Genomic DNA, 21,349 nt, shown 5'->3' on the forward strand with positions numbered 1-21,349 from the left:
TGTGCCATCGAGCGTTGCTGCGCAGGTCGAGAACACTGGAGCGATTGTTATGTTCTAAACAGAAACCTAGAACAGCATTTTACGAATCTGTGTATTTCAACTGTGAATTACAAATATCACTATTCTAGTATAAATGGACCCGTCAAAGAAACCAGAATTGGAGGTAGACAGACAGATTGGTCTGGCAACTCGATCCACAAGAGTAAATCCTTCCAAATAAAGAAGATATAAACTGACAGTGCAGCACAAGAAGCTGAGTATTTTCTTTTACCTTAAAATAAAGAAAATAAAATACTCGCTGCTGGACCACAGTGTTCATATATCACATCTATCATTAAAACATCTGTAGAGACAGATGCCATTTTCATTACCTGGACAGGAGTGCGAGGCTGGGCCCCGACCGGATGGCAGTTTCAGAGATGGGCCGAGAAAGATAATCCAAGCGTGAAACCATAACACACACGCACACACAGCTGAAGCAAATCAACAATTACAAGTTTAATTGTGCAACTCCTTTTGAAGTTATGGAGGTCGGCCAAGGTTCAGCCACAATATTACAATTTCATGCTCGGCTCCAGAGATGGAAAAGGCAATCATAGTGTGAAACTGATCAAAGGGGAAATCGTCCGTCTTTATCACGTTTGTTGTTTATTTGCGTCAGAGTGTGATGGAGCCGAGCCGCAGAGCGAGAATCGGTCAGCCGGGCCGTTTGTGTCGTATTGGAAGCGGCTTCGGCGAATCCAATCTGAATGCATTTAGCAAACAACAAAGGGAGGAACCGGGCCTTGATCAGCGCCCACTGATACACATTAAATACCCCTCCGGTGGAGATGCATTTGAATTGCTAATCGCAAGGAGTTCTGCAGAGGAACACATTTAACCCAAGATGGATCACTCGCAATCCTGGGCAGTTCAGCCACCGAGCAAATTTGTTCATATCTGAAAGGAGGCAGCCCTGTGACCTGCTGGCAACCACACCAAGTTACTCACCGATCCACCAAAACCTGCTGGCAAAAGCCCGGGGTTCACCTACTCGAGAGACCCCCAACGATGTGGTCCGCTAAAGTTTCATTACGATCTCATTCCAGGTCCGGACAGTACCCGGACTGCCGAACCCGATCCGAGCTCTCAGAACCCAGCACAATACACCTCCGCAGTGGGGCAGTGAGCAGAAAAGGAGGCCAAGCGACAGAAATAAGGGATAAAGAAACTCAGAAATCTGTATTTTATTATTTTATTTTTTAATTTTTCGTTCACAGTTAAACACAAGCAACTGCTTTTGAAGAACTCTCTCTCCGGGTTTTCAGAACATTCTGCTCGAAAAAGGAGTCCCACCGGATCTTCCCTTCCCCTCTCGCTCGGATTGTACCATACTGTAGAGTCTGTTTGGATGCTGGATTTCCTATTATTGGCATTTAAAGTGGATTGTTGTACATGCTTATGATAGCAAGGCAGACTGAAGAACAGCAGAGACTTTCAGCAGACCACAGGATTTGTACTAGCTATAAAATAAAAGAAACTGAACTTTCATCCAATGATTATACAATAATTATGAAAATACTTCACTGGTTCCTCAAACCTATCAAATATAAAGCCCATCCGAGGAGATCTCCAGACTTTACAGTGACCGTTTCGGAAGGGTCGTGTCTGAGCCACAGACGGGCTTCTCCAGCTTTAAAGTTGGAGCCTTTTCATGGAAAATATTAATTCTTCGGCAATTAAACTATGATAATTTCCAGCAACTGTTAAAGATCATTGCCAAAGTGCTCAATCCCAGCAGAAGACCACCTCTCGCTGAAACAGTGTAGTTTGGACAGACCAACAGTGGCCAAAATGAATTTAAACAAGTCCTGGATGTAAAGCTGCAGTTTAACATGATAATCCACAACACCGTGCCTTTCTGTAATTTGAGTTCCCCACACAACGCCCCCCAGAAGGATTTTCTAAAACAAAATGAGAAACTAAAAATGGCAGGAGGCAGAGGGACGACACACACAGACACGGCACCTCTCCTCAATTATTTTGTGCAAGGATGGCAATAAGACACACACACACACACACACACGATTTGACTAAGGAAACGTGGGGAGATTTCGGTCACTTGTAACACACACCACCATGAGAATGTGGTGCCAGCAGTTGTGCATCTTTAGTGCACGAGCTTAACGCATACAGACCCCCATTTGAGTCGTATTCAAATAGCTTGTGAAGATATGGGGGAATATTAAGGTCACTGCAGGTTTATGGCGGCATTTCCTGTCACTCAATCTCCCGATTTTCTCTCAGTGTTCACTACAAACACAGGCGTCTGTACTTATTAGCTTATAAACGACCGTATAATGAAGACATGGCACAGGTTAATTAGACTGAACCATGGGTCCAAAGCTTTCCCTCAGAAAACTCCTACAGAATCCAGACACAGGTCACAAACCCAGCACAGATATTAAAACTGGTCGGACGCCAAGAGGGCAGACAAAAAAACCTAAAAACAAAAAGGTGACAATCTCTTATTGGGTCCTTGTTGGGAGTCAACACACAGAATTGATTCTTCCCGCTGCCAGGGGGGCAAGGTTATAGTGGACATCATGTCCTAAGACCAGTTTCCTGGATTGGACCTCTTTAAAACAACGCCCAGGTTACTCTAAGATCTGAGGAAGACACTAACAAGTTCACCGTTGAGATGAAGCTGCATTTGTGTCACAAAAAAAACGCACAGGGATCGCCCTATTATTCATAACGTTTCTACATGAGCTGCACAACTGAAGAACAGTAACGCATCACAATGTTGAAATTCCGGGGGCCACAGGATGGATGGTGTAACATTTGTCACATGAAAGAGATAACCGAAGGGCACTGGAACCTATTACACAATACCCACTACTCATCTTAAATTCGAAATAAGCGTTAAAGAGGGTGATATGCATTATTCTGAGGCACTAGAAGATAAGAAATGGGACACCAGCCCAGTGACTGTAACTCTGACCACCTTACTGAGGTACAGCCATTTCGGATCTCCAGTCCGGCACCAGTGGGTCACTTTGCAGGAGACTGGGTCAAACCAGCTCGAGCTAAAGGGCGACACGTTCTGCGTTTCCCTTCTGACAGAAACCTGACCGAGGGAAAGAGGGGCGCCAAAAAAAAAAAGAATACAAATTAATCAAATACAGGAAATGAAAACGAACTAACTAAAAAAATGCCGGGGTTGGGTTGCAGGAGCTTTGATTTATTGTCACGTCACTCAAACACCACCACCATCACCACCACCACCCGGTGCTGCCGGATATGCATGACTCCAACACACAAAACAATGAGACCCCCACCCACAGCCCCCACCCACGCCTTCCAGAGAGGAATGGGAGCGCCTGGCAGGGCGCAGCAGGCAGCTGGAGTCCAATATGGCACAGGTGTGATCGACTGCCCCGCAAACACCTGAACCAGTGGCCGCTGATTACAGTCACCCCACCAAACCACAACACACAGGCTGCAGACTGCGTTCCTACTCTAGATCTATTTCGGTCTTATAAAGTCGCTGCTTAAGGACAGCCATGTTGTTTTGCCCTTTGTTTATTTGAAAGCCTAGTCCTGGTTTGTTATTTATAGCAGTTCTTTTTAGTTCTAGTTATTTGAACATTTCTGTGAGATGGGAGAAAAACTGTGGCGCTTTATATTCCAAACACATGACACCTGGAGACCCTCCCTCACCCTCAGCGTTACCGTACTGGGAAGACCCCCGAGCCGGGACCTGTCTCCACTCAGCCGATCCCACGAGCATCTGAGACTCAGCCACGGTAGGGGGAGGAAATCACACAAAAACAAAGAAAAAAAACAGGGTGGGCAACCAGATGGGGGGCCCGTAGTCGTTCTGCTGGGTTGTTAATGGAGCTCAAATCCTGTGTCCACTGAAGAAATGAGAATAATAACACTGAGCCAGGCGTCTGTCCTCTCTCTAACTGTGCTCCTGGTGCGTTTCGTTGTAGTCCATGATGCGCAGCTGCTGCCTGTTGTTGGCTCTCTGCTGGGCATCCGGCTGCCCCTCCTTGGCCGCGGGCCCCCAGGTTGGCCCCACGGCGGCCGCCCCCTCCGCCATTGGCTCCACGCACTGCTCGGTCTTCAGTGTCTGGGACAGACCGGCCAGCCGCGGCGGCTCGTCGTCGCACTGGCTCTCGCTCTTGTTGCGGAACAGCATGTTGTTCCGCATGCCCAGGAAGCTCTTGGCGCTGGGGTAGGAGCCAACAGTGAGAGGGGCGTCGCTGGGCGCCGGGGGGCAGTGGGACGGGGAGGGCTCCAGCAGGAGGGGGGGGTCCCGGCTGCCGTTGACTGAGCCGCGGGACCCCGGGGGGGCCGGGGGCTTCCCGGATGATAAAGTGCTACCGTTGCCCTTGGGGGAGTCGGCCGGACCGCTGCCTGGGCCGTCATGGGCGGCTACGTTCCCCGGCACGGTCGACTCTGAGCCGGACCCCCTGCAACACAGACACACAACCATTATAGAAATATACTATCCTGAAATTACACATGTGATTCTAAAGGTTTTATGTTAAATCAATGGGTTTGGTTAGATGTGAATATCTTTGGCACCCCCTACCTGGAGCCCAGGGGGCTGCACGGCTCCATGTCGGCCCCGGCCCCCTCACAAGGGAGCTCCATCTCCAGACGGCTGTACAGCTGCAGCAGCTCCGTCTGCAGCACCTGGGTGACCTGTCTCTGGGCCTGGTACCGACTCTGGGACCCCTGCAGCTCACCCCTGCGCAGGCAAACCGAGAGAGACAGAGACACACACAACACACAGACAGAGACACACACACAGGGACAGAGACACAAAGTTAGCTGTGGTATTTTGTGAGAAAAGACACACAAACAGAACACAATCCGGAGACACAATGCGGTCGGACCCCCATACCTCGCCTGGCTCTTGACGTCCTCCAGGAACTTCTTCTGCTCCACGATGAGGTGCTCCTTCTTGGCAAGCTGGGACTCTAGCTCGCCGATGCGGTGCTGGGCCGCCTCCAGGCGCTGGCTCTGCTGCACCAGGCTCTGCCGCAGCTTCTCCAGCTCCTTGCCGTAGGACGCCCGCAGCATGTCCACCTCCTGGGACCCCCGGGCCGCGCGCACCGGCGCCCACACAGACGCACACGCACACACGCACACGTGTTACAATGGAGCCCTGCCCACGCCCGCTCCGATCTGGACACTTGCCAGGTGCTCGTGTGGAGTGTATGTGTTCAGCTCACGTCCTAAACTTCTCCCCACCCCCCTGCCTCTTGACTTCATCCTACAGTTACCCTCCACCTCTCTCAGCCACCTCCTCTAGACCCCGAGCCCCCTCCCCCGGCCGGAGCACCCTAGGTCACCCCCCCCACCCTGCGGACAGCTGCTGTGGACAGAGAGCCTCCTACCTTGCTGGTGTCTGGGCTGGAGTGCAGCAGCTCCTCCATGGCCAGCCTGTTGACCTCACCCAGCAGCAGCAGCTGCTTGTTGAGAAACTCCATCTGCTGCTGGACGGCCTCGCTGTTGGTCAGCTGAGAGACAGAGAGAGAGAGAGAGAGAGCGAGAGAGAGAGCGAGAGAAGAGAGCGGGGGGAGAGTGAGAGAGCAATAGAGTGAAGAAAGGGAGGGAGAGAGAGCAAGGGAGAGAGCAAAAGAGTGAGGAGAGAGGGAGAGAGCGAAGGAGTGTTATATTACACTGGGACACTCAGACCACCCTTAAACACGAGGCCCTCCACTTTAAATGCATCTCTTACGGTTAAAATCTCAAATCGCACAATATAGCGCCCAATGAATGCACCAAGACCGGCTTCTCATTACACTGAACTGAACCCTAGTGTCGTCCAGGGCTTCAAACCCGTCCCTAAGCCAGTTAATGCAGTGACCTTGTCTGGAAAGTACTCCGCACAGCTCGGACGGACAGGGAATCAGACATCAGACACGACCTTCAAGAGCCGGCTTTGGATCAAGGCAGCCACTCGAGGTCTGGCATCGGCTCCTCGAACCACTACGTCACGAATCTGCGGGGGAGCGGCTCGCATCCCCACGAACAGACCAGAGGGCTCGTACCTTGACCGAGAGCTGGTTGAGCAGGTGCCCCGTGTTGCACACTTTGTTGTTGGCTTTCTGCAGCTCTGCCTCCATCTCTCCCATCTTCTTCTGGCACTCCTGTAGTTTACTCTGCAAAGACCAACCGGAGAGCGTGAAGCAGGCGGCACACGGGGCCGCACACAAGCACGGCGGCGGACACACACAAGCCACGTCACGTGATCTGTGCTGATGCTGCTCAGTTAAACAACTCCTTTGAGGCAAATCGAGAGAGACAGGGAGCGCAAATCACAAACATGACTGAGCATTAAGGACAGAGATGGAAAAGCCCCGCAGGCCGCCCCACCTGCAGCTCTTGGTTCTTGGTGTAGTACTCGTCCCGGCCCTGCTGCAGCTGCCGGATCTGGCTGTGCAGACGGGTCACCACCATCTCCCGGTCGTCCCACAGCTGCTGGTACCTCTGCTGCTCCACCTGCAGGCTCTCCTTCAGAGACTGGATGTCCACCTCCTGCAGGTTCAGCTGGTTCTTCTGCGAGAGAGAGACAGACAGACCCGGCCTCAGTCTCACACCCGGACCCGCCTCTGCCGGAGCCATGAGGCGGACCCCCGGGAGGCCTTACCATGGCGGCATTCTGCTCCTCCAGTGCGGTGGCATTGATGATGCGGCGCAGCAGGCGGCGGTTGCGGAGGGCGTGCTGCTCCCGCTTGTAGCGCTCGAACAGCAGCTGGCTGTGGAGCAGGAGCAGCTGACTGCGCAGGGTGTGCAGCTCGTCCAGCGGCGCCGAGCCTGGGGGGTGGTGAAGAGCGACGGTTCAGAGGGAGTCGGGCGCCCAATAGGACAGATCACTACTGTGCCGGTAGATTTCCAGAAGCTTCACAACCCATAAATATATATCAACATCCACAGGGGGAGGCTCTGTCTGTGTATTCCGATATATACTTGTGTAAATGTAGATTAGGTTTCTTCCCATACATTACTACTCCAGTTTCGATGCATCATTCGTATCTCTTTAGTAAAGGCTGTGGCGATGCATTCGATATGGAACGGCAATAAAACACCTGGAATGGAATTCAGTCGGAATTCTCTGGACATTCCAGAACTTGAAACGGGTAAAAAGGGATCAGAAACCGACAGGAAGTAGAAACATGAGTGGGGAGCTTCCTCCAGCTGCAATTGGTCATTGGTCTGCATCAGTGTTTTCCCATTACAAACAATTGCCAAGCTGCAAAGCAAAACATCTACGTTTGGAAACATGCATCAGTTTTAGATCACTCCAATTAGTGCTTCGATCATGGAGTACAAAGTGAGAATAAGGCACATTGTTCCCCGTTTGTTTAATTTAAGTGTAAAACCTGAGGGGGGTTATTTGTATATCAACATACATGAGAACACGTGTTGAGAACATGCACATCGATTATAGTGTACCACTCGTGATCGAAAGGAATCCACTAGAACAGAAAAAGTCTAAACAAAACGTTTTTGTGTTTGAGTACTGCTCTGTCACAGACTCTGTAATACCTTTTGCTTTAATACTCTGATGTTTACCTCCAAAGTGCGTCCAGTCAGCCGACTTACTTGGCAAAGGTAACCTGCAACAAAACAAACAACAAAGTGTTCGACAGGAAGCTCAATGGCAAACAACAATGGGCTCGAGTCGAGGCTCGCTCACCCGTCCGAGAGAGACGATTTAACTCCTTTATATACAACTCGCTCCCCAAAACACACCGACCTGAGCATTGCCATGGTGCAGCTCTCTCAGCGCTGCCGCTCGGCTCAAACGCGGTGAAGAGAGGGGAAATTAAAAAGGCACACAGAGGGATTTAAACTACAAGATTCCCTTTCTCCTTCACTAGACTGCTCACCAGACACGCACACGCACACACATGGCACCGTGCCCATCCTATCTAGGCGTCTCCTGCAAAGCCAAATTAGGAAAAGCAGGAACGGCAGGACAGAATTAAGGAACGACAATTTAAAAGAGCACACTTTGGAGACGCCCACTTCAATAAAAACAACCTTAAACGACCGCCCTGCCCCCGTTCTCCACGCACTCTTACCTCTTGAGCACCTTGTCGTGGGCGTCGCTACCCTGCTGTATGAGGCGGTCCAGCACCTCCAGGGGGGACGTGGACACCACCCCCTCGCCCTCCTCCTCGTCCGGCCGCTCCCCCACCGACCTGTGCAGCGCCTCCGACGTCCTCCTGCCCACAAACAGCGCGGCGGCCTTGGGCAGCGCCAGGTCGAACAGGGCCTCGTAGGGTGGCGCCTGGGACTTGCAGGGGCTGGGAGAGAAGAGGCCGCACGGGCCCGCATGGGTGGACCCCCCGGGGGCAGGAGCCGAGGGGCTGCGGGCGAAGTGCCGGGCCACAGGATGCTCAATGGGCGTGAACACTGGCTGGAAGAAGCACGGTGCCTCCTGGCCCTCCACAACCGCGAGCGGCACGGCTTTGTCCGGCGTGGACACGGCGCGGTGAGACTCGGAGTTGGGGGTGCAGCCGGGCGCCGGCACCAGCGCGCTCATGGGCAGGGCTTTCTTCTGGTTGCCCGTCAGGGTCTCAGTGGTGTGGTAGAAGGGGGAGTCGAAGCCGCCCCGCAGCCCCGGGGACTGGCGCTGGTCCTCGGTAATCAGGAGCAGCTCCTCCGTGATAGCATCTGGGAGGAGAGACGGCAGATTACAGACAGAGACACACACAGACACACTTCAGTGTAAGAAAGATGTGTGTGACTGGCCCCTGGTGCCTTGTGGGGAAAGCAGACATTGTCACAGACCTTCCTCCGGCTCTTTCTCCATCCTGTGCTGCTGCTGCTCCAGCTCCTTGATGAACATCGGCAGCTCGGTCAGACTCACGGTCATGTTCTCGCTCGCGGCGCCTGGCGGGGACAGCAGAGCAGAGCGCTCAGAGAGGAGGCCAGCGCGATCACCTACCCCAGAGCCGCCCCATGAACAACACCCCCTAAGAGCTCAAGGCAAGATCATTCGGAAGAGTCAGGGACAGGGATAGGATGAGTCGATAACAAGACGAGAGAAGCTGAGCCCAGATCTTCGTCACTCAAAAGCAAGGAAATGGACGCACAACCCATTCACACACCAACACACACGTCTACGCACGCAACTTTCATTACAGCCTCAATACACAGAAAATGGGCCTAGCATCCGCCCTGAGGAAAATGATCCAACCATTGACGCCGCTCTGCTGACCTCTGCCGGGGGCCGCGTCGGCGCCTCCCTTCTCCGCCTCTCGGACCGGCTCCTGTCTCACCAGCCCGGGCTTCGACGATTCAGGTTTCCCGTCCTGGAGACAAACCCGTCTATTAGGCACACGTTCCACACGGCAGACCGGGATACCACATCTCAGTGACTGAGCCTCATTAGTGATAATGAGACACACACACACAAAGAGAGAGGCCGGGGGGGGCGAGATCTGCCAAAACATGGAAGTAGTTCGAACGCCACAGCCATCCCCCCACCCCGACTAAACTGAAATGAACTCATAGAGCCGCCCTGAGCAGACAGTGCCCTCATAATGAACGTGTCACATATTTCTGAAGCTGCTAAGCAAAAAGACTGCATTTAATTTTCATTTAAAACCATTAAAACCCCACATTTTAACTTTAGCAGAAGGGATTTACCTGCGTCAGATTTCTTTAACACAGTAAAGGTACACAGAGACATCACCGTACCTTGCGGGGCGGGCTGGTCGTGCAGGGGGGCAGGGCGACTTGAACGAACTCGTCCGTGGCAGTGGGGGGCGGGGAGGCGGTGGCTGGTGTGGTCGAGGGAGTCCCTTTCCCAGGAGCTGCTTGGACAACACAGGATCAGATGAAAATACAATAGGCCGAAGACATGATCACAGTTTCCTCACTTCTCTCTGGTGACAGACATTTTAGCTTCTTTAGAAATGTAATCTTTCCCCAAGGTCATTCTAAGCTTCAGGGATCTGTACTGGGGAGCGATTACACACATACGAGGAGCACGGAGACCGAATGAGAACATGAAACAGTCCTGCCAGGCTACACCGGTCAGAAAATTTCAAAAAGAAGACCGGATTAGAAATCAGGAGCACATCTCACATGACGGACCCCCCCTCCGGCCCTCGACATGCACCTACCTGGTGTGCTGTGAACTCGGCCGGGGAAGTGAGAGGCACTGAGGGATAGCTCGGCGGGGGCATTGGTGGGCGAGATGCCGCGGGATGATGGAGGTGTGGACATCCCACACATGGTGGCTGGGCTCCAGATGACATCCTTCAACACACAAGGGGCACTGACTGGTTAACTGCGGGGCTCATGAAGCGTGCGCAGCCGATTAGAAACACACGCGTGACGCTGCAGGGTGCTTCAGATGCACCGAACACACGAGCGCGTTTGTATCTGTCCTTTGAAACAAAAACAGGGCAGGAGAGGGACTGTGAAGAAGGGACGAGCAACAGGATGCGGCAGATTTGCATAGAAAGCCGTGCCTTTTTCCAACGAGCTGCTCTGGTTTCCTCCAGCACTACTATTTGCATCAATCAGGTTCCAATGTCTACCTTCAGATCTCCCGCCCAGTCAAGTTGTTTTTTATAATATTGATGGGAAAATGACTCAACAAATTCTAAAAACATGAGCCGAGCACTGGCTGGCAACCGCTGTCTTTTTGTTTGTGTTTTGAGAGCAGGTTTTTTCTGGTTGCAGTGCTGCTCTTTCGAGAGACGCACACGCCCACACACCGTGAGTCAGAGCCGCCGGGAACAAGCAGCTCTTATCTGGTGCCTCTTGAAAACCAGGGGGGGGGATTCAGATGTTGGACACCGACAGTGAGATCTGTGATAAGAAACACCGCGTCGGTAACCTTTAAGAATCTGTGCTGCGAAAGGCTGAGTCTTAAATGACAACGAAAAACAAAAACTGTACGAAATTCAAAGGTGCTACGCTTTAATAAATGGAAACGGGGCACTTTAATTTATCGTTCCAAAATGTAGATTGACGAACTGCACTCTTTCCATTGAAGAGCATAAACTCACAATACATTCCTGTAACCTATATTAAGGAACTATTGTGTCAGCATTAGCATGTACTTTAACTGAATACAGCTGTGGGAAGCCTTGAGCTTGTAAAAGTCACGTACAGATTATAATAATTGCTGCTAATTACTAGTTTACTAGTCAAACGGCACAGAACGACACCAAACGGGCCTTTAACTCGTTAACCACAACCCACACTCCTACAGCCTGGAAGTGCGAGCATTGCAAGAAAGTAAAACGATGAGAGGAAGGAAGTGAGAGGAGTGGAAGGGGGGGGGGGGAAGAAAAAAGACTGTGGGAGGCAGGGGAAAAGTAAAGCTTAAATAGCCAAGAGGTTACCTGGGTGGGGTCGGGCAGGCGGCTGGGGGGCTGGGTCCCTGAGAGCGGAGGCAAGGCCTGGCGCGGCGTGGAGAAGGGCGTCGAGGAGGTGCTCCCTGGGAAAACACACGACTGGTCAACACACAACAGGGCCCTGACGGCAGCCAGCGGGCAAACAACAACAGCCATCTGCTCTCGGCACAATCCCAGGAGGCCTCATGCCGAGACAGAGCCCGGGTCTCACCGTAGCTGCTGTGGAGGTCAGCGTAGGGGCTGGCGGTGCAGTCGGCCGGCCGGTGCTGGAGGTGCGTGGAGAAGTGCTCGGGTATAGTGGAGTAGCCCTCCTCGCAGGACGCCTCCTTCGGGTCCAGGGACACTTTGGCACACTCGATGACGATGTCATGGATCTCAAACCTCTTCCACCTGCGGGAGAGGAGCCGATCAGAGGGGGAAGGGGACACACAGGCAAATGCTCTTCACGGGTGTCGGCAGGGTTAATTACCTGGTGGGGTCCAGCTCGTGGTCCTTGGTTCCAGTCACGAGTTCGGGGTGTATCCGCACGTGCTCCAGCATTGGCTAAAGAAGAGCAAGAACACTGAGCACCTTCTAGGAGGATGAGAGGCTCTACAGGATCTCGAAAAACACGCTTTTGTTAAAAATAAAACCACAGCTGACCCGTGAAGGAAGACCGACCCACCTTGACCACCTCCTCGAAGGTCTCCATGTTCTCCTTCATGCAGTAGTGCGATCGCAGGTAGGAGACGAAGTTGCAGGGGTACATGCCATACAGGCGGTGAAAGAGCGAGTAGACACTGGCATGTAAGTGGATCAAGTACACCTCCGTGACGTAGCCTGCGAGGGGGACGGACAGAGTTACAGCCTGTTACCATGAAGTCACAGCAGTGGGAGGGGCCAGAATTATGATGCCGATACCAGGTTTAGTATCACAATACTCGATACCTAAACAATACTCAATATCAAAACGATACCACAATAAAACAACAAAAACATCTTCGCCAAAGGCACAGAATAAGCATTGGGCTTTTTATTTTCTCTCAAACACTCAATAATATGCTGATAACTGTGTAGAAAATTAAATAACTATACAACTACAACACTGTTAAAAGATAGAATTTCTCACAAGCAGGTAATTTGTTACAGAACAGCAGAATTGTTTTATCAAGGAATTACACATTATAATAATGTATTATGAAACACAACCTTCAACACGTCCGCATACCAATGAAAAATAAATACTTCTTAAATTCAACGCTGAACCAAACGACATTTTGTAAATACTTTGTGATGGACAGATTTTGTTTTGTTGGGGTTAAACAAAGACATCATTTCAGAAGCTCGGGTTTTTGTGCGTTTGTTTTCGTTTCGTGCTGTTGTTGTGCTTTGTGCTGAATTGCACTCCGCCCCTCTCCTGCCCGGGGTTGTTTTACCGGTGCGTTTATTGCTGTGCGAGTCTGAAAAAGCTTATTCTAGTGACATATCTTTCTAGTTCTTTAATTGTAATCAATGTTTGTCTGCATTTTGTTTATGGTAATCATGTAAATACATATAAGCACAGTTATTATTCTATATTTATATGCTTGTTGAAATGTTGCACACTGAATGTCTGCAATATTAATAATAATACGCAGAGAAAAGTTCAGCACCTAAAAACTCCCTCTCACGGTTTCAGAGAAATTACTAGACGGGCTTAATTCTCTCCATCATGACGACGCGAGACATTTGACAGAAGTACCGAACAAAACAACAATACTAGTATCATAAGAACATAAGAAAGTGTCCAATCGAGAGGAGGCCATTCGCCCCATCGTGCTCGTTTGGTGTCCATTAATAACTCAGTGATCAAGGATCCTATCCAGTCTGTTTCTGAATGTTCCCAAATTGTCTCTTCAGCCACATCGCTGGGGAGTTTGTTCAGATTGTGACTACTCTCTAAATGGATCCGTTTAGATTTGTAAGTATTGAAAAAGTAAGACTTTTCAGTATACTGTGCTACACTAGGGCTCAGACATCAATCTAAACACACCACTTCAAACATCTCTATTTCAACCTGAGTTTCTTAAATATTGCTCGTTCTAGCGTTGCTCTTTTTCTGTTATGTCTGGTGACATCACAAGCCTACACTTAAACATATTACATGTCTGCGCCGAAGCCTCTTCCTCAATACATTTTGGATTTGTCTTTATTGGATCAAACTCAAGGGTTCTTCACCCTGCAGTGGAACAGGGAGGAGAACCAAGACGCTCTAACCTGGGTTTTTCAGGTTCCAGGCCGCCAGCCTCCCAAAGATATCAAAGAACTCGTACAGGAGCTGCTTGCCCGCCTGCGGGATCATGGGCAGGAGGATGATCAACACAAGGACTCCGGTGATGAGGACCACGACGTCTGTGTCCGTCTGAGGGAAGGCGGAGCAGGAGCAGATGAACACAAACACCCACTGCTACATCACCCAGTTTTCATTCAGACAAAACCCAACCCTTCCCTCCAAGGCCCTCAGCCTAACCGCGGGGGTTCGCCAAGTGTCTACTGTACCTTGAGGCATTTGAGCAACGAGAGCAGCAGGGGGGTGCGGGAGATCTTGTGGATCCAGGGCGGCTGTTTCCGGATGACGTGCCCCAGCAGCGTGAGGGTGGCCAGGCGGCAGGCGGGCTTGGCCATGCATTCGTTCATCTTGTCAAAAAGGTGCTGCAACAGACAACCAGACCCGTGTGAGCGTCTCTCTCATGTCAAGAGTCTGGAGAGCAAACACATCTGAAGCTGAAGAGTGAAACTATAGTGATTAATGGTTGTTATGTTTCTACAGTAACTCCCCCTCGGTATTTGCCTTTGAACTCGCTTCCAAGAACGTCTAGGGCCTTTTATTAACGGGGGTAAAATCTCCCTAGAATTGTATTGATCGGCCACCTGTTAAATCTCCCTGAAGTTCACCGTGCGCATCAGAGTAAGAGGCAATTAGAGAGGCGCTGGTGTAAGTGCGGGCAGGTTGCCAACGGGCCATCATCTCCCCTTCAACGCTGCTATATGAATTGTTCGGGATCTCGCTGGCACCGCTAGCGTTCAGCAACTTACAGCAGATAATTGTGTTTTACCTCTCGCTACCGAGCAGAAACTGAAAGCTGTGCGGTTTCGACTGGCACGCAACTCTTGTTAGAAAGGATTGTTATACATTACATTCTCACCATCTTAATCGGTTTCTTTAACACTGCAATACTGGCCTAATTGATTTTTTAGGAGTTATATTGTGAGGCAAAATGAGAGTGAACTGGGAGATGCCCCATATCCTGCCCTACAGATGCAATATTAGAGCTTATTTTTGTCTTCAAAACAATCAGACAATACGGATTTAAAGTGCAATCCAGGACTTAACAATAAACCAAACTAAACTAAAGTCAAGTCATGCCCTGGTCTAGCGCGAGACGGAGAGTACAGGCCTCTGACCCCTGAGCTCCAGGCCGCCCACATGCACAGCCGCTCACCTTGTCGTGAGGCTCCCTCACAGAGGACAGGATGTGCAAGGCCTGCGGGGAGCTGGTCTCCAGGTAATAGTCCACCAGACCATTCAGTAAAAGGGACCCTCGATCTGTGAGGAGGAAGAGAAATGAAAGGATTGAATAACTATAAAAGTATGTGTTGTTGTTTTTCTCAATAATCAGAATCAGACGAGTAACTTTAAAAACACGAGTCACCCTGGTGGTGATTATTATTGCTTCGTAGACTCCCTGACCCAAAGCATTTAACAGTCACACAATATGCAGTTTCACAGGGGAGCTGACCTGAGCTGAGGTGCTCGTTGACGAGGGCCTTGATCTCGTCCAGCTCGTGCAGGTCAGACGACTCCAGGAGAGGGAGGAGGTCCCCCATGTTGGGCTGCTCCCGAGCCATGCTGTGGCCGGGCGGGGGGTGCGGGGCTGTGTCACACGCAGGAGGGGACGGGGGGATGGAGGGGGCTCTTGCACGTCACTGTCGGCTCCCTGTCCTCCCAGGCCGGCTCCTGGGGCCACCTGCCACTTCAGTCTCCAGGCACCACTGCTGGGGGGACAGACAGGGCACACTGAAGACGGGCTCAGAAACGGTTCCCATCAGGGAGCATCTCACAGTGCTGGATAAAAGGCATCTCATTAGTTATTTTATCGTACGCCATATATTCACACTGTGCATTTTCATACTAAGTGCACTTCAGGGGTAAACTGGAGTGAAATAAATGCTACATTCAAGAATCCATTATATAAACAAAAAGCAAACGATACAAAATGATGAATGACAGAAAATGACATGCATTCAAAAAGAAAAAAAGCCTTTAAACCCAGAGCCAACATTTATTTATTGTTCTAAACAGTAGCCTTTAAATACATATACATTCCAGAATGTGCTATATATAACACGATATTTGAACAATTTCATCAAGCACTGAGAAGACCACGTTAATCTAAATGCTGCTACAGCCCCACTTTGTTTGCAGCACTTTTATGATCAAATACTTTCCTCAGAACAGCTCTGGATTCACACGAGTATGGATTTCCATTTTCCTTTGCTTCTGTAATGAACTCCAACATGAACATGGGCCCACGAACCACATAACTTATCAGATATTTCACCTTTAAGGAATCGGGGTTCGAACCAACTCTGTTAGGACTGAGCAAAAAATAGCGAAGACAACCCTCCCAGTTGGATGATTTGTTTCAATATAAAACCCGTTTTACTGACCCCAGCTGAGCTACACCAAGGCCACTCCCGGTGCCGTTTAAAGGACAGGATATATTTTGGGAAACAGAAGCTCCAATATTGACAAACTACATGTAGAAGGGCCGATGTACGCCCTGGATGAACTCTCTCAGAGGATGACTTGTTTACGGGACCACAGATATCCTTCAACGCAGTTTAAAGCAGACCAGACACAGACACCCTGATGGGACGTGGGGCAGGGCAGTGCCAGGGTAAGGACAGCATGCAGAAGCAGAACAATGCATTTTCCATCCACGCTCTGCCTGCCCGCAGTCCTCCAGCTTGGAATGGACGCCCATCTTAATCCCTGCGCTGCTGTTAAAGACACGGGGGTGGCTGGACATCAGCTGGGTCACCAAAATAAACAGACTGTAAATCTAATGCAACAACTGCAGGGTTTCCCCTAGACAATTAAGAGGCATAGCGCTCTGGTCCTGATCTGTTGACGGGAGGAGACTGAGAGAGGGAGAGAGAGGGAGAGTGCTTGCTTTTTAATAGAGGTTTTAACGCACGTCTGAGATTTTTTGGTCAAGTGCGCTGTCTGGTCAGAATATAGCTGCGGGAAACCCTGAACTGTGAAAGATAACTACATGTTTCTTGCTGGGATTGCTTTAAAAGATTGAAGACTTCCTCTGAATACAATATTGTCCCTTGAAGGCTTCCAGGGGCACATATACACCTTAGGTTACAAATACCTCAATTCCACAGGTATTTGCTTTTTTTGTATTTAAGTAGGATTATTTCCAAATTATGAAGCAAAGATAAAGTACTGTAGTTATAGCTCTACCTGCAAATACTGTAAGTTGTTCCAGAAAGATTCCAGAAAACACATTTTGGTGTTCATAATCAGTATCAGTGGTCGGTTTATAGGCAGTAAAGGATTTAATAGCCAAAATTTTCCTTAAACTGTGAGGTAGGCTGTGTTTCAATAGACTAACAAAATATGACTATAGTCTGATTTAATTAAATCAAGATTACAGCAGCCAACCCTTCAACAATCACATCACAACACCGCAGAACGCATGATTCGGATTTTAAAAGCCCTCCTCCCATAGTGCATTGCTAAGAGACGTTGAACAACGCCACTCTTGTTCGTGCTTTTCAGACAAACAGAAAGAAGTAAGAGATATTTATGTCCGTGTCACAGATCATCTATTCTGTATTGGTAGCACAGAGCTCTGCCATGTTTCTAACGAGATCAAACCAACAACATGCCACAACTCTGGTCAATGCAGTCCAGCAGGAGTACACAACCAGCAGCTCTGGGATGCTGTAAACAAAACATTCAATAGCCAGCACTGCAAAAAGAGGTTCTGGGAGAAAGAAAAATGAAGGCCAATCACAGTATCTACACTATAACTAAAGAGCATTTAAAATACTAGAAACTCACACACACTTGATTCGCACACAACAAAATCACCACCTTGTTGCTATACAAACACATACACACAGCAGAGAATGCTGTATTTTTAAGAACCTATATGCCCGCCCAAATTGTAATGAAAATTCTCCTCCAAATTCTCCAGCTGCCTCACTCGGGCAGAGAGAGCCTACCCACAATCGAGGGTCTAACCCAACCTCCCGTCAGTACTGTACTGCAGCTGCCTGTACTGTACTGTCCAGCTGCAGGACCAGAGCTGACGGACAGCATCAGCTGGGGTGGGGGGGAGGCTCACACACTTTCCAGGAAAATCATCCGAACCCCCAATAATGCTGCCCCACCCCCCTGTTCACAGCAGGAGCTCTCATCACTCTGGGCGAGTCGGGGGGTTTACGTTACACCATTGGGACTGCCCCCTGAAGGAGGGAGCCAAGGAGCGGCAGCCCTGTCCCCGGCGGTCCTGCCAGCTGCGATGTTCCTGGAGTCTGACAGGTCCATTATCCGTTTCTTGGTACCGTACCCAGTTTATCCAAGTGGAGATCTCTATTGTCTACCCCTCATTTTGTAAGGACCTAAACAACCCTATCTTATGAAATCAGGCACTATTTGACAAACAATCACAGAAGCAGGTAATAGCTAGTTTTCCAATCTCCTAACAGGTCTCGTCAAATTCCACACTTTCAGAGAACAGTTCAGCCACCAGCTCAGGGAGCCCAAGCCGATCCCCCCCCCCAAACCTCAAGACACAATCCAAAAAGCACAACGCTACTCTTTAAACAGGTCTGTGCAAATCAGTTATAAAATAAACAAGGCCTTTCGTCCCACTCATTTAATGAATAGCGTATCGACAAATCTGCAGATCGTATTAGAGCACGATCAATAAAACTAGAAGCCAGCAATTGATTTCAATCAGATTGTTTTTCTTCTACTGTGAAAGTCTCTGCTGCCGTTTCAGTGGCAACAAACATAAAACCTGACTTGACATCATTTGAAAATAGGAGGTGAATGCCTAAACACTACAAGCCACCGGCAGCACGTTATCAGACATTCGCCTTCAACTGCGTGAACACAAGAGGTCTCGATGTGTCACTACATTAAACGTGTGTGAAAACTCAATGGGATGTGGAATAAAATGTGCCAGTGAAGCGAACCTCAGAAAGGTCCATTAAACTGCGCTATTGAGGCTTTTCTGGAGTTGTGCGATTGGTCCCACAACACTCTAGACCAGGAATGTCAGGCTCCAGTCCTGGGGGGCCGCAGTGTCTGCTGGGTCTAATTAAACAATTAACTGGATGAACTGAACACTTCTCTTCAGACTCCGAAATGTTCTGTGGGTTCAATGTTTTGAGTCATTAACAAATTGTATGGTATCCGCTATAAGGGTTTAGTTAAGCCTACCCAAGTACACTATTACGTATTTGGGAGCTCCTGTCTGAACAAAAATCAGCAGTCTGACACCCCCTGTTCTAGACTTATGGTTCCTAATCCTGGTTCTGGAAGACCCCCTACCCTGCTGGTTTTTGTTCTAAAGTAGCTGTCAATTACTTAATTGCACCCTTAATATAACTAATTATTTCCTAAATCAGAGCCTTTTAATTATTTTAAACAGTAGGGGTTTAACGCTATGTATAGAATTGTAGCCTATATGGAATTTATCTTATTAAGGAACCAACTTTTTTTTCATTTTAAAATGTAAAATTTTAGCCAATTACTTCAATTAAGGGTTCAATTAAGTAATCGGCACCTCGGTTGGAACCAAAACCAGCAGGGTAGGGGGTCCTCCCGATCCAGGTCTGGGGACCACTGGTCTAGACCCTTCAGGTCCGAGAACCAAACATCACTACTGTCTTCAGCTGCGATGTCTTACTGTGTCACTCAGCTCCCAAGCAGGGCACGAATTAGTCTGTAAATCCACTGATGCAAGCGGGTGATATCTCCCGAAGAGGCAACGATGACCAACTTTACAAGCGCTCACCACTCTTTATACATCAATGAATCATTAGCTCTAGTAAACAGCAGTTCATTTACATTATATAACACAAAGACAGGTCGAGATAGCCCTCCTGCTCCCGCGGTGAACAGCCTCTCTATCAGGGAAGAGACCCACATTTGCAGTGGCTGCCGTGCCGATGAAAGGGTCCGCCGAAACGTGCATTTCATTGCATTACACGCCGACTGCAGCGGAGGAATGAAGCGACACTCGGACCCCGCTTCCTTTCATCGCCAGCACTGCCATCTCGGACACGTATGTGCATGCGTCCTCTGCCATGCACACTGCGTGTCTGATCACAAACAGGGCGAGAAAAACACGGACGAGAGACCGACACGGAAAGTTGGCTGGAGCCCTAATCCGCGGAGTGAAATGATCTTTTTGTTTGCACTGCCGGGAGAAGCCTGTTCACGGCGCTGGGAAAGGACTGCGGCCGTAAACAAGCCCACAACAGCACGGCAGCCGAGGAACTTCGCCCGATCCGATCTCAATGAGCCCGGGCCGGGTGGGTGTCCCTCTCCGCGGCCGCCGACAGCACCGACACTTTATTATTTAAGCTGTTTACCGTCCCGAGCTCGCCCGCTGGAAGATTGGTCAAACTGCCCGAGAGCTGCTTTGACAGCGGCGACCGAGCGGATCAAGGCCGACGCAATAAAGCACCCTTTGCCCGCACGGCGTCCTGAAACCTCAAAAGTGTTCAAATCTGTGCAAATGCGTTAATTAGATGGACCTGTTTACCTATTAGAGCAGCTCCACTCCACAGGGCGCCGCCATCTTGGACACCTCACGACCCTCCCTCTGCAATCCTCCTCCGCCGCCGCGCAGGCAAGTAATCCGCAGCCCCTCCACACTAATGCCGTGCCCACGGCGCAGGCCTCGTGTGCTTCCGTGTTCGGCCCTCTCGTTTCTGTACCGAGAAACGTCTGCGCCACGAAGCGGCCGGCTTTTCTCGCCACGCAAAACGAGTTTGTTTTTCCACGGCGGAGGGGTATGCTTCTGCGTGCTGCGGCTTTCGCGTGACTGGAGCTGCCGCGCATGCGCCTGATGGACAGAAAATCAGGAGAGGAGAGACGGGAGTGTGCTGGACAATGAAAGGTGTCTCTGACCCCCAGAAAACGCCTGCAGACCAATATAATGACACCTTGTGGGGGTGATCTGGACAGGAAAGTCAAAGCTTTCTGTCTTTCTGTATTTATTAATTGAATTTACGGTAAACAACAAGCACACACTGGGTTCACACACAGTGCCAGCCTTGCCACCATCTCACTGTTTGCCGTCTGATTACTGAATAACCAAACATGGATTAATATTTAAACACCTCAAAGGTCTCTGTTGGGGTGACAAAAACAAGACTAAAGAAGATTGTCAAATGTCTCCGTGATCTATGTGAACAACCTAGTTCTGAATTTCAAGTGAAGACTACATGGGGACTTGATTCAAGTCTTCAAAATCACGAAAGGCATCGACCACATCAAACCAGAGGAGCTTTTCCAGATCAGCAGGGACACACGCACCCGGGAAACAAATGGAAATTGGGCTTCAAGGCATTCAAGACAGAAAACAGGAGACATTTCTTTACACAGAGAGGCGTCACAATCTGAACAAACTCCCCAGCGATGTGGCTGAAGAGACAATTTGGGAACATTCAAAAACAGACTGGATAGGATCCTTGGATCACTTATTAATGGACACCAAACGAGCACAATGGGGCGAATGGCCTCCTCTCCACTGGACACTTTCTTATGTTCTAAGCATAGCCTCAACTCTCCAGAACAACCCCAGAGAAACTAGACAACGAGTGCCTTCCCAAGAGAGATGTCTTAAAGCACACACAGTGGGACTTGTGACAAACCAGAACCAGCCAGCAGCCCGAGCCCTGCAGGTCTT

General features: G+C 49.8%; 1 protein-coding gene across 5 annotated transcripts; it reads right to left on the reverse strand.

Moving 5' to 3' along the window:
* Window positions 1-1,218: 1,218 nt before the first annotated feature.
* On the reverse strand, window positions 1,219-20,451 carry LOC136758383 (hamartin). Of its 5 annotated transcripts, none has more exons than XM_066712661.1 (22): window positions 20,201-20,451; window positions 15,143-15,395; window positions 14,846-14,949; window positions 13,902-14,054; window positions 13,620-13,764; window positions 12,049-12,203; window positions 11,854-11,927; window positions 11,596-11,774; window positions 11,373-11,467; window positions 10,140-10,275; window positions 9,712-9,827; window positions 9,230-9,323; window positions 8,800-8,901; window positions 8,088-8,682; window positions 7,549-7,619; window positions 6,650-6,816; window positions 6,376-6,558; window positions 6,051-6,161; window positions 5,394-5,516; window positions 4,898-5,085; window positions 4,583-4,741; window positions 1,219-4,460 (listed from the first exon to the last, which is right to left on the reverse strand). In XM_066712661.1, the coding sequence occupies exons 2-22, from the start codon at window positions 15,249-15,251 to the stop codon at window positions 3,947-3,949; spliced, it is 3,573 nt and encodes a 1,190-aa protein (XP_066568758.1). In that variant the 5' UTR covers window positions 15,252-15,395; window positions 20,201-20,451; the 3' UTR covers window positions 1,219-3,946. The 5 variants fall into 5 exon arrangements, with proteins under 5 accessions (XP_066568758.1, XP_066568756.1, XP_066568757.1 ...); XM_066712659.1 differs by having other exon boundaries at window positions 9,209-9,323; XM_066712660.1 differs by having other exon boundaries at window positions 9,209-9,323; window positions 15,143-15,398.
* Between the last annotated feature and the right edge of the window lie 898 nt (window positions 20,452-21,349).

This window comes from Amia ocellicauda, chromosome 9 (genome assembly GCF_036373705.1).
Source record: "Amia ocellicauda isolate fAmiCal2 chromosome 9, fAmiCal2.hap1, whole genome shotgun sequence".
Taxonomy (NCBI): Eukaryota; Metazoa; Chordata; class Actinopteri; order Amiiformes; family Amiidae; genus Amia; species Amia ocellicauda.

Coding starts and splice junctions, on each gene's coding strand:
- LOC136758383 (XM_066712659.1), bottom strand. CDS start 15,251: ATGGCTCGGGAGCAGCCCAACATGGGGGACCTCCTCCCTCTCCTGGAG. Junction 11,468..11,595: donor TGACCTCCACAGCAGCTACG/GTGAGACCCGGG, acceptor GTGTTTTCCCAG/GGAGCACCTCCTCGACGCCC. Junction 8,683..8,799: donor GGAGAAAGAGCCGGAGGAAG/GTCTGTGACAAT, acceptor CTCTCCTCCCAG/ATGCTATCACGGAGGAGCTG.